This window comes from Anopheles marshallii, chromosome 3, assembly GCF_943734725.1.
Source record: "Anopheles marshallii chromosome 3, idAnoMarsDA_429_01, whole genome shotgun sequence".
In the NCBI taxonomy this organism is placed as follows: Eukaryota; Metazoa; Arthropoda; class Insecta; order Diptera; family Culicidae; genus Anopheles; species Anopheles marshallii.
In genome coordinates this window covers 11,442,651-11,455,813 of record NC_071327.1, presented here as the reverse complement: position 1 = coordinate 11,455,813, position 13,163 = coordinate 11,442,651, and the positions used below count along the sequence as shown (strand labels likewise).

At 43.8% G+C, this 13,163-nt stretch overlaps 1 protein-coding gene across 1 annotated transcript; it reads left to right on the top strand.

Moving 5' to 3' along the window:
* Positions 1-10,716: 10,716 nt before the first annotated feature.
* Positions 10,717-12,301, top strand: LOC128714811 (dynein assembly factor with WDR repeat domains 1). The gene is made up of 6 exons (XM_053809691.1): positions 10,717-10,756; positions 10,818-10,890; positions 10,969-11,172; positions 11,240-11,362; positions 11,424-11,741; positions 11,806-12,301. Exons 1-6 carry the CDS (start codon positions 10,717-10,719, stop codon positions 12,299-12,301), a joined length of 1,254 nt encoding a protein of 417 aa, XP_053665666.1.
* Positions 12,302-13,163: the final 862 nt, after the last annotated feature.

Genomic DNA, 13,163 nt, shown 5'->3' with positions numbered 1-13,163 from the left:
GCGTGTCGTGTGCGTATCCCGATGGAAAACTTTTCCCAACACCCACCACAGGGCAAGCGCTTCTTGAGCTATTTTTCACTGTGTTTGTTTTTTTTTTGTTTTTCTTTTCCCACCTCCACCCACCATTGCTGCTCTTGTTTCCTGCTGGAAGTACAATAAATATTATTTTTGTTCTGCGGTTCCGATGTATCGTCGTTTCGAAACGATACTGCTACACGCACTCGTACCCACGCCGTAGGGTGCAAAGGATTGCGGAAAAATCTTTTCCTCGTACAGCAAAGCAACAGAAAACACGACACGGTACAGTTGACGCATAGGTCTGCTCTTGGTAATACCGGGAGATAGATTATGCTGTTGTATGACAAAAAAAACGGAGGAAATAGTTATCCCTAAACTATCACTGAAAGAAAAAGTTAAGCTAACGGAAAACGGCCATGTTTACTGTGACGTATTGCAGTAAGTGTGCACAAATATGTTTTCTTTCCGGTCACATTGCAACGATATTATGCTACAGTTTGAGTTACAGGTTGTAGAATTTAGCTAACAAAAAAGAACAGAGAAGAATTTTGTCTTTGCTAGAATGTAACAGTTCATTCCAATAAGTATCTCCAAACAAACGCCTAAAGTCATGCAATGCGCACGTCTTAAGTGTTTTTTTTTATTAAATGCTTAGTATTATTGAAATATTATTCATTTCACAGAAAGAAATACAAACATTTAATTTTGGCTTTTTTAAATAAATGATGAGAAAGTGGATAGAATATTTAGTACAAGTAGTATTACTACGCTTGTCATTTTAACACTGAAAAGGGCCCCATAAACATAAAAAAGCCCCTAACTAAATTTCATTTGTTGCAAACTTATCCTTTAAAAGAAAGAGTTTAAAAAGTTTCTCAGTACGAAACGATAGTAATGCTTATGAACTTCCAACTTTCCTATCATATTTGAAGTGAATAGCTTACCTTACTGCAGCACCAAATATCCCATGAAATTATAAAAATGTGTAAAAAATAATGATAAGTAAATAAGTACTAAATATTCCAAAATTCTGTTTCTGTGAAAAAAATGTGTGTGTTTGTAAATTGACCATGAAATTATAAACTTAATTGAAACCCATCGGATTGTAGCAAATGTTGTGTAATAACCTGCACTGATCCTAAGTAAGTGCTATTATAGAAATTTAAACGCTTTAAAGCTTAACCACAAACCAAGACAGACCTTCTTTTCCGACAAATACAAGCCCTGAAAACGTGGCAGGGTTCTCACAATCCACTAAAACGCTTTAGAAATTGATTCTAAAACCACAGCCTCCTCTGTTTGTCTGTTCCACTGTTGCTTGCGGTTACTTCCAGTCGGACCAACACGACCTAATTCTATTCGACCTAAGCCAAAAACATGATTTTCTAACTGCCTGACCTCCGCTGGGGTATCGGAACCGGAACAGAAAAGAAATGAGGGGAAAACGAACCTTTCAGACACTTCCTGCAGTACATCGTGCGAAGCTCGTTTTCGTTCTTTTGCATTTTGCATTGCGGAAACACAGGCGTGGTAAATGGATTTTAAATCCTGCTCCGTTTCAATCCACCGGCAGCACACTAGCTAGAGAGACAATTTTTCATCGGACACATCCTGCGAAAGGTACGGAGAGTTTGTCGGATGGTTACAACGGGTGCGATCTCTTACGACACGACAGGCAGAATAAGCTATTACAAAGTATTATTTTGACAGACAAATACCTCGACAACTCGACATTCGACAAGGCTTTTTGCAAAGTCTTCACCTTCCGGAAGGGAGAGAGAATAATTGAAGTGCACGGGTATCTGTGGATGTTAGTGCGACGCTACTGTTAAATGATGGTGGACAATTCATTCGTTACAGCATTCCAGCCACCAGAATGCTGCTGTATTGCCGTTCCAGCTTCTTGATGGATGATGGAGGCATGATCCTTAATTGCCAAGTCCACTCTACCGCCCATGGTACCGTACCGTTCCCGATCTGTCAATAGTTTGTTACTGCGTCCCTTTTCCCAATGGCCCGTTCGCCCTGGCGACACGGGGATGCACAACATTCCTACACCCGTTCGCTTACAATACTCTCGCCTTTTTCTGTAACAGAGCTACCGCACGCACGGTCGTCCACACCCAGGCACAGGCCCTTCCCTATCGCGTCAATGCCGCACGACATTTTCGGGCCACCGACGGTCCTGCACATGCTCTCTGCTAGAAACCAGCCCTGCGCAGGTGTTTTTTCTTGCTTTGTTTTGTTTTGCAAAAGCATCCACCGAGGGAAATTACACGACTGCCGTCGGGATGTCATTTTGGTGCTGGCAATCGGTTTTTTTTCCCAACCTGCAGGCTCGAGTTACACCGAAGCGGGGTTTGGCGACGGAGAGCGACGCTTATGTACCATCCGGCAGGTTTCCAACATCCCGCGGGATAGAGCTAGGCTCCGCCCACATTGACTGGCGAGGAAAATCTTTCCACAACCATCGCATTTGCCGCTCCGGCTGGATACAACATGGCTCCGACCTTCCAACCACCTTATATTCCAACTTGTACGGTGGCTTTACCCAACTCCCTCGCTTTGCGGTGTGGAAACGCACAAGCGGATGGACGAATGAACTTTTGGGCTTGATTTTTTGGCAAACTAACCGTGTACATTTCTATGTACACATTACATACGGGAAGCCCACAAAAGGGTAGGGCAACCGGAGCGCCATACTGTGCCATACTGCGGTGGAGCCGCCTCAGCATGGGAGGTCATCGGACTCGAGACTCGTGCGGACTCCATTCGGTCGGTTCTATCCGGTCAAGTTACCAACTCCCGGTCCCGGTGGGGTCGGTTGCGAATAATGAGCCTTTGTCAGCTTTTTGATAGCGATTATCGAAGCACCCAACCAGGCAAAGATCCAGCCAAGGAGGCCCCCAGTTCAGGCCCCAAGTGCGGAAATCGGGAGTTTGACGAAGAAGGAACGTTCGGTTATTGTTAACGGGCGTTATGTGATAACTGAGACATCATGGGCGATCAAAAGCAACGGCCCGAGTACCGACGGTGATTTTACATTTTGAAGGCGAAATTCTGCACAAATTTAAGCTGAAAGCTGTTCGTATAAGCAGAAAATCGCACTGAACTAAAGAACTAGAGATTCAAATTGACAGTTATGACGGGAATTTAAATAGTAATGCATCTTCCAATATGTACCGATCAAAGTAACCATATGCTGCACCGTACAACTATGAATGGTAACTTACTTGCTTACTTCATTACTTATCAGGCGCTACAACCGTTTCGCGGTTGGTTTGGCCTGCTGCAAGAGTCCTCTAAACCGCTCACGATCGACCGCGCCATCGTCAGCTGGGCTGGTAATTTAGTATTTCGATATAATTTATAAAAAGTGATTAAAACAAGTTTAAAAACAATAACTTTCTACGGAACATGATTGATTATATGTACAAACTAACCATTCACTTACAATAATATCAAAACTACAACAACAACAACCTTCATATGCTCTACCTAACCTCACTAAACCAACACCAACGCTACCTGTTATCCATCCATTGTGTTTATGTTGGTTTTATTCACACAAAACAATATGATGCACCACAGCGCTCTGTTCCAACACCGATCCCAGTAGGAAATTTTAAAACAATCACTAAAACATATCATAGTGTTTTTAGTTGAATAAATCCCGCCCGCCGACGGTCAATTCTAATCTCGTTTAAAAAAACGACGTCCTCTTCTTCGCTTCCAATAAAGCACCGTCGCTGTACCGGATTTTGTTTCCGTGGTTGCAACACCACAAATAATGTTCCATCCACACCGGCATCTAGTGTGCCGGGATGTGCAAATATTGTTTCATTTTGCCATCGCCATCACCCAATATGCGAATGGCAGCCATGTTTTTGTTAATGTTGGCTGGAATTTTAGGATTGACCCGCATCGCGAACATTCCGGGCCCATCCGTGGTGGTGGTTGGTGATAGATTTTCTAATGTGTAGACTGTTTTTGTGTATTAATTGTTCACAGGGTATATCATGCAAGTGTACGGTGGAGATCTGAGGTGGAGCGGAGTGGAGTTTTTCGGGAAATGCGCTTAGCATTTAGCGTGAATATGAAAAGCATATTGTAGGTTGTTGTATTGTTGTTTGTACGTTAATTCCAATTTTCAATAATTGAATTATATAACGAAGTATTTCAATGCGTGTAGTGATTAAAATTTCAAAGAATAAATAATGGGAACGAACTGGAATATGAATGAACGAAACCGAAGAAAAATATGAATCATTATGTATAAGAAGTACATGAATACTTTAGAACATGTGTGCAAAATGACAGTTAATGAAAAAAAAATTTACCTTTCAACCATTGTGCTAAATTTGTTAGTACTCGCTTCTAAAATGGTCTAAATTTCTAAGCGGTTGGCGAGTTGAGAAAATTTAATTCGGCAACTTTCACACAAAACTGCCCAGAAAAGCCTGAAAGTATGCAATCATTTTGCTGTGGACTCTTTCCCTATTGGTAAAATTTCTCCGAATTCTATGCCAACCTCCAGAATTGATCACAACAAAAAATTGCATACATTTAGGGTGATTATCTGATCTGACAAATTTATAGTGAGCTCTTGAGGAGGCTAATGGAGCAGACGTTCCAAAATGCTCACATTTGAGCAAGTAGCGCGATTATTATTGCATTCTTAAGCTCCCGTCGGTATTTTTGTTATTATATACATAAGAACGAACTGAAAAACTTTTATCACAATAATATTTTGTGAATAAAAAAAACAGAATGTTATAATAAAGAAAAGCCACAAATACGAAACTTCAAAAAAGGAAATACGTTATACATACACTACTATTATAAGCTTCCCTGATGCAGACTAGCACTTAAGATGAGAACTCGAATAACACTTCAATCCTCCCGAAAGCACAAGCTTCTTTTAACTTCACCATTATCATTTGAAGCGAAACGGATCCCGTTACCCGACCCAACAACCCTCGTACCACCTACCTCCACGATCACTCATCATCCGTCATCGGACACATCGTCATTATCATCACCTTCGTCCGCTATGACGGCAAATGTTGATTTACCGCGGATAGGATGTCATTTGATCGCGAAGCTAGCACATTCAGGAAGCCATTCGTCCCGGTACCGACTGCCGGCCGGCCAGGTGACCGCAAATCAAACGAACGGCCATTCCCGAAAACCTCAAACTGGCGCTCATGCCAGACGACCGGATTCGCTCTAGCTCTGCTAGAGCCAACAGCCCCGGCGGGTACGTTTCCAATCGCAAAACCAATTACGGATTATCGCGGGCCACATTTTCTCGGCTTTCGTTTCGCGACCCCGAAATGTGCTGACTTGCGGTGACGCACGGCCATTCGGTGCATTGGCCGTCGCATGCTCGCTGACCCCGGTTGAATATCTCGGTTTGTCTTGACGCATAACAGTGCCAAATGCCGAAGGAAAGGAGAAAACGCGGAAAATGTTTATTATTATGTCGCTTATCGGAATCACGGTTCGGTGGTTTAATTGATTGACTTTCGCCATTATCATCCCCGGACGGTTGACACGGTTTCGAAATTCGCGCCATCGATAAACCACTCCACCCATCGAACAAACACGGGTTCATCCGGACGGTGTGGAAATGTTATCCCACTTCGCTAGCACCAGGATTAAAGTATCCTTTTAGCACCGGGCACAGAACGCAACTGTATCATCGCTGATCTCCACGCGTGCTGACCGAATCCAGTGCTGGTATCCAAGACACGCAGAAAGAGCATTTCTTTGACCGCGCAATCGTTGACCGCTCGATCCAGACGACCCGCAGCATTAGAGCATTGAAAGTTGCGACGTACCGATGAAAATGGTGGCTCACCTTCATTAGAAAGAAACACGGCGTTCGAAGCTAGAGCTGCAGTTGAAATTGACAATTAAGTTAGACACACAAACTGGCCAGCACCCGGGTGTGATGTTGATTGCGAGTTTGCATCAGTGATGCAAATAAGCCAATCAGCGTACGGAACCAGCAGAAACAGACCATTCGCGTTCAGCCTGTCGTAAGCTTTTGTCGTGAACAAATGGCGAAAAATGGTACGGGAGCTAAGACGTAAGAAGAATTAGTGAGCTCCAATCAGCATACTTTCCCAATCGCGTATTACTTTGGAAGCATCTTTTCCGGCACCTAAATGTATGCAATTCGTGGGACAAAAGCTATATTATATCATTTCGTTTTCTCAAACTTTATGGAAGGATCGATGATGTGTTACTATTTGTACAAAAAAATATGTTCCCTTGTTATGCAATTTATCGTCCACGTTCAAAAGCGGATTTGTATGACTTTTTGATACCAATGTGTGAAGCTGACACCGGTAGAATATTTGTGAACTTGAGTTTCAAAACTTAATCATCAGAAGCATCACTCTCTGCCAATCATTTTAGTACTTCACGTACGTCTGTTAAATATAAACAATACGGCTAGTCCAGAGTACCCAATACAGAGTCTGAAAATAATTTTGAAAAACGAGTATAACACATAATTATGGGCACATACCTTCTCCGCTATGACGATTTGTAAAGATATAATTTTTTTTAGGAAAATTTGCGCTTAATGTTTGCGCTCAATAATAATCCAAACCCAAAAATAATTTTGACACAACGCTTGGGTTTGCGGTCCATGTAGCCATAGCTTGCCTAATCGCTAATCCCCCGTAAAGATACTCGAACAGCATATTGCATACATTTAGGCTCAAACATCGCACAATTAGCTGTTCCTCGCAGCAGCTATCCACTTATACACCAAAGAATGAATTTAGAATGTTCTCATTGCTTCGTAAACATATTGCCATTTTAACAGCAAATTAACAAACAAACCAACCACACGGCGCACGGCATACCCTTTTGCAATGCTGCTCAAACATCTCCCATTTTGTGACCCATGACGTCGGTAAACTTTCTCCACTGGCGGTTGCACCAGTAAAATGTGCGCGAGAGATGCATCAGTGCACTTTTTCCCATTGGCATCGGTGTTAGAGTTAGTTTATATTTTTTCCCCTTTGGATAGTGTGATACTAACACAACATGAATATACTTTGTATGTGCCAACTTAGTACATGCTGCGACCAGTACGCCCCCGCAGTTCACATTATTTTTCATCACGTCGCTTACTTATTCAAATCAGATCCTTTCCATCGGTGAGCGTAAAAACAATGTCACCATCCAGCTGGTGACGGTGAATTTATTATTATTTTTTGTTAAGGTTCTCTTTACCTACTACAATATGCTTGGGTCGGGTTGGCATGATGGAAACTAAATGCAAATAAAGTAAAGCTTGATCAGAAGCTTCCATAGCGGACTGTAGATGTGAGTAACAAACATCGGCTACTCACCAAAAAACAAAATGCTTTCACTATAACGCTGCATGTATGCAAATATATTTTCATCCACAAACCATCACCGAGCTCGGGGCAACGGATTTCGCGGAAAAGTTGCTGCTGGATTTGTTTCCTAAACTGTTCTGCTCGCGCTCCATTCACGGGAATTGCGTTTTCTGCAGACATGTTTTGATTTTTTCACTAATGAGCGCAACCCGTTCTGCTGGGAGGAACACATTCCCTTCACCTTTTTGTGTCAATTTGGAATGCAAAAAGGGGTTTTCCGTGTCTGCTTGCTCGAGGGTTGGAATTAAGCTACGGTGGGCAGCGAACTAGCAGCATCCTTCTCGCAGAAGCCCTCGAAGCCTTGTCAGCAAATCCGTGTCAGCCAGCTGCTAATGCTGTCGACTGAAGTGAGATGATATTTTTCTACTGACAAATTGGAAAGTGGATTGTCGGATGGTGTGGGGATTTTCCTTACCCGCTGCACAATTATGCCACCGGCGTACAACTAAATCAAGTGAAACTTCGCTTCGTGCGCCAGCAGACTGAATTGTTTGGTGACCTAGAGGGTGTGCACTGGTTAATATTTTTACTAAGTTTATTATTTGTGAATTGTTACCCCGAATTACTTCAATACATTTGTTGGAGGTTTTTTAATAAAGTGTACAAAACATCTCTTAAAAAATTGTTCAACCATTTTAAGTATTTACGGCGTTATAATTTTGTATACTTTAATTTCAACAATCATATAAACGATGTTTTCGTAATAATATTAAACTATGACACTTTTCCTATCTACTAAAACTGCCTAACATAAATCTTCAACCTCCCTCCGAGGGGCAGCATTCAAACCCGACTGAATGATCTCATTTTATTTGTGTGCAAAGTCTAATGAAATTTAAATAAAATTAACAAATCTACCACTGCTCGGTGCTGGTTTGGTCGCGACCAAAACTTTGAAGCTTCCGCGGAAGCTTGTTCCCGCACGGGACATAAAACAACAAAACAATCAAGAGTTTGGCCACCGTAGAAGGCAACAATGAAGTGCATGAATTTGAATAAAACGAAATATTCTTGAGCACAAAATTAGCCGGGCATTTGGGTGCAGATTTGTGGTACCGTGTGGAAAGCCTCGTTGGCTCTAGGCGTGTGAGATGACACACAAAACAACACCTAACCAGCATTCTTTCGAGTGGACACCCACATATGACCGCCATCGACAATTTGGAAAAAAGCACACCGAATGCGTTCGGTTTCAAATGTCCGTGCACCGTTTGGCGCATACATTGCAATATGCCCTGTTTAAGAAAACAAAAAAGCAGGAACACGGGCAGGTGGTCCAAAAGAATAATTATCACCATCGTCCGTAGCGCGACGGGACGCGGGAAAAGTATCACGGGCTCCGTCAAGAGCACCAGCATCATAAACGGTTTTTCTCATTCCGGCGGTAGTGTTTGGTCGTGGGTGTCGATCATTCCATCCATCCATCCGGCCGTCCGTTCCATTTGTTGCCGCTCCCACGGAAGCTATCAAACATTGCATTCCCCCTCCCATTGATACTCCTCCGTCTTCAACAGTATCCCAACAACAATTCGAGCGCATCGTACAATGAAATGATGTCATAATGCCTTGCCCCGGACCACGGATCAAAGGACCAACGGAAGGGACGACTGTCGACTGGACCTGCCATCATCAACATCACCAACACCGTCATCAGGTAGGGGACGCATAAAAAGGGGGATTGTGTTGCGTTGCAACTCGCGAACGCCTCGAACAATAAATCTACGTGACGTGATGGAAAAATAAATAAAATTGGCTTTCGGCAGATAAGCCCTCTTACAAATAGCTTTCTGTCGAAAATCCCCATGTTACTCGAGTGTGCGCCATTGCAGCGGTTACGTGCTGCCCTCTACCGGTGGTGTCCAAACAGCACAGATCCCTGATGGTGCGAAACAATTTGAGTGCCGGTCCAGCAGGAGGATGGTTGGAACAGTTACTGAGCTAAAACGATACGAAAGTAAAGGGTAGTGCATTAGCAACACAATTTTATAACATTAAATAACATAAAGAAACATTTTCTTATCGGACCTTTAATACCATTCGTCATATTTTGTCTTAAGCGACCACCCGAACAAAAGAGTAACTTTTCGATCAAATCGTTCACCACACATCAGAAAACGACCCTTTTTGCTGAATGATGCGTCTAATCCAACTCACCCGGAACAGCCAGGCGCACGATATGGAATTGGAGGTTTTTTTAACGCCTTCCGAACGGTGTTAAACAAAACACACAACACGTGGTTAAAATCACACAGCTTCAAAACACCGTCGCAACAGCAAGGTAACGCTTGCTAGGCGCGTTTGAATTCAGCTAGTAGTAGGCCCTTCTTTTTAAGGTATTTTACGATGGCTTACGCTCACTCGATTTTGTTTTCTTCTTCTACTTTTAAAAGTTCCACAATAAAATAAAATAATTGAAAATCAAATAAATTCTAGTCAGTTATTTAAAAAATGCTGTTTAGCGGTTCTACAAGCAACGCCTACGTACGCTTCAACTGAACCGAACTATTGTTACTTTTCCTTGACCGTAGAACTATTACAATACTTTGCCTTAATTAATAATAAATGCATATTTAAGCTTTGAAATTGTTTAAGAGCTGCTTCCAGCCTTCTTTTATCGGCAACAACAACCTCAAAAGGTTCAAGGCCTGCTATTTCTGGATTTCACTCCTGTCAGTCAGTCCTGCGTACGGACGATTGGTCTGGATGGGATTTTGGTCCGGTCCGTTCATGTGAAGACCGGCGTCGCTACCATCAGGCCACGCTTCCAAATCGTAGACGCTGTCTTTCAACTGATATCAGCCTATTAAAACAAGGTTTTTCGGGTTAATATACTGTTTAATGATATTCTAGCTTCTCAAAAATAACGAATTGCGACACATTCCTCCTCCTTTCTCCATACCACACCTCACCGTAACCCATTCCGATGCAGTTCCCGTTCCCGAGCGGCAACAAGTGTTTCGCAACCAGTTAACAATTCAACGGCCCCTAGCAACAACGAATAAACACGTGTTACAGAACGGTTCCGTCAAAACGACCATACGGGTTGCCTTGGGTGCGGACGGTCTGCATCGATATCCTTCGCCGTATCGATCCAACGAGCGAGCGATAAATTTTCAGTTCAGTTACAGTTCTCGCTCGGTTCGGATGTTATTTTTCTGTTACACGATACGTCGTCGTGCTTTTTAAATACCCTTGTTTCACTATCGCTCTTTGGCAAGGGCTCGTTATCCGAGTGTCGTTTGGTGTCAGTCAGCGTACAGTGTTCCGTTTCTCAATGCGATTAATAAAGATTTACCTTCGTTACTATCCACCAGGTGAGAGTGAGTGTGCACCGAGCACCAAACCATACTTAACGTTCCTCCTTAACGTCCCCAGGAATTGCTCTGAACTACCAGAAGAAAGGTATCGAAGGAACGAAAATGATAGATTTGTTCGATCTTACTCCAAGGTAATGTATTGATGCGATGGTAAACCACCGCAGGGCACCGTTTCATTCGCAGTCCCCACCCCTTTGCGTGACTTTCAGCTGTGATCTCCAAGTGCTAACGAAGCAAATTGCATCCACCGAACCACTTATTACGCAAGAAGTATTCCCCCAGGTTACGGAAATATTGGAAAAGCTTCAGAAGAAGCTGAAGGAACCAGTGAAGACAAAGTTTTATCTATTCAAAACGCTACAAACGCACATTCTACCACTGACGAACGTGTGCTTCGACAAGTCCGGAAAGAAGTGGGTACCCTTATTACTGTCGATGCTGGCTATGGTCTGAAAATGGGTCAATTGTTCTCATCCGTAGATGTATTACCGGTTCTTACGACCGCACCTGTCGCATATGGAACGTGGAGAGCGGTGACGAGCAAAAGGTTCTTAAAGGGCACGAAAATGTTGTCTTCTCTGTAGCGTACAACTATCCCAGATGGTATGTCTTCGCCTCGATCACACATCGGTAAGACTTACACACGTCCTCTCTTCCACACCAGTGACCGGATACTGACGGGATCGTTTGACAAAACTGCCAAGATATGGAATCCCGTCTCGGGCAACTGTATCAACACACTTTGGGGACATACGGCCGAAATCGTAGGTGCCGAGTTTAATCCACATCAGTGCGAGTTGGTCGCGACGTGCAGCATGGACAATACGGCCCGCGTGTTCCACTCCGAAACAGGCCAGGAGATACATCTGTTTGCGGATCACTCGGCCGAAGTTATATCCGCACGGTTCAACAAGGAAGGAACGCTGCTGCTAACGGCCTCGTTCGACGAAACTGCCACCGTGTGGGATATGCGAGCGAAGGAGTAAGACCCGGTATTTGTTTCGCCCAGTTAGTCTCTCTTTAACCTTAACACTTATCCTCCGAAGGCATGCGATCGTTATCCGAGGCCATGAGGCGGAACTGAGTAACGCTGTGTGGAACTTCCAGTGCAACCGAATTGCGACCAGTTCTCTTGATCGGACGGCCAAGATCTGGGATCTTAGACGTCTGGACGATGCGCAGGCAACGGCCACCCATAAGGACGAGGTGCTTGATGTTGCGTTCAACTGTACCGGTACCCGGTTGGCCACCGGTAGTGCGGATTGTACCGCCAAAGTGTGGGACGTTACCGGTAACTTCGAGCTGGTCACCATTATGGCGGGCCATACGGATGAGGTGTCCAAGGTGACGTTCAGCCCACCGGGAGGGTTGTTGCTGACCGCATCGGCAGACAAGACGGCCCGCATCTGGAACTCGGGCACCGGTACCTGCACCCAAACGCTGTCCGGGCACGATGGGGAGGTGTTTTCCTGCTCGTTCAACTACTCGGGCGATGCCATCATTACCGCATCGAAGGACAACACGTGTAAGATATGGAGATGATACGACTGGTTCTCCGGGCAGGCCTTTAAAGTATGTAACTGTATGAACGTTATATCCAATTTTAAGCATCTCAAACTCTAGCCTCAAGCCTTTAGCTCTGCGCGTACTGTAGTATCGTGTACTAGCTGCCATTGCGCTAACAAGTCTTTCATGCTCTCCTTCATACGGTTCCCAAAAAACATCAAGTAGTACACCCGTACAGCGATTAGATTTGAAACATGTTTCCGCCTTCAAACATCCGCAGTTAGTATTAGCGTTATCAAAGAACCGCAAAACGGATAAAGGAATTCCTTCCAGAATTCAATCTTCCGTTCTCCCATCTCGTATCTTCCCATCGCAACTAAGTGGTATAGTATAATTAGTACGTAGCGATAAGAGTGTATCAATTTGAAACAGAACATGAAACTGCCACGCCATGATAGATATGTTTGACTGCCATACGAGTACGTGTACAAGTAGTGCCAGTAGATGCCAGTAGTGCCTATAGACATTTAGACCATAGTAGAACATGTAATGTGAATAAAATACTCTTCACGCCATTTGCTCACACATACCTACAGATTGCTTCATGGTCTCCATTCGACATTACGCTGCCTAGTTTCTGCATGCTGCTCATACGCCATTAACTGCATGTGTTAGCCCCGTTTGCTTACGTTCCTATCGCTACTTTACCTGCTTGTTTCTTCTTTCCGCAACTAATTACGCTAACTACTACTTCTGCCACTACTTCATCGGTTGTATTAAACACACAAAAAAAAAACAAACAAACACACCCGCAAATCAAAGGGTCCGCCCAAGAAGCAGCGGCAGAGGTACAGTGTGGCATATAGCAACCGGGAAGCCGAGCACTGGACCAAGTTTT

Excerpts from the sequence above, each read along its gene's own strand:
- LOC128714811 (XM_053809691.1), top strand. The coding sequence starts at position 10,717 with ATGCGATTAATAAAGATTTACCTTCGTTACTATCCACCAG. Across the intron at positions 11,363-11,423 it reads GCGTACAACTATCCCAGATG|TGACCGGATACTGACGGGAT; the intron begins GTATGTCTTCGC and ends CTTCCACACCAG. Across the intron at positions 11,742-11,805 it reads TGGGATATGCGAGCGAAGGA|GCATGCGATCGTTATCCGAG; the intron begins GTAAGACCCGGT and ends TATCCTCCGAAG.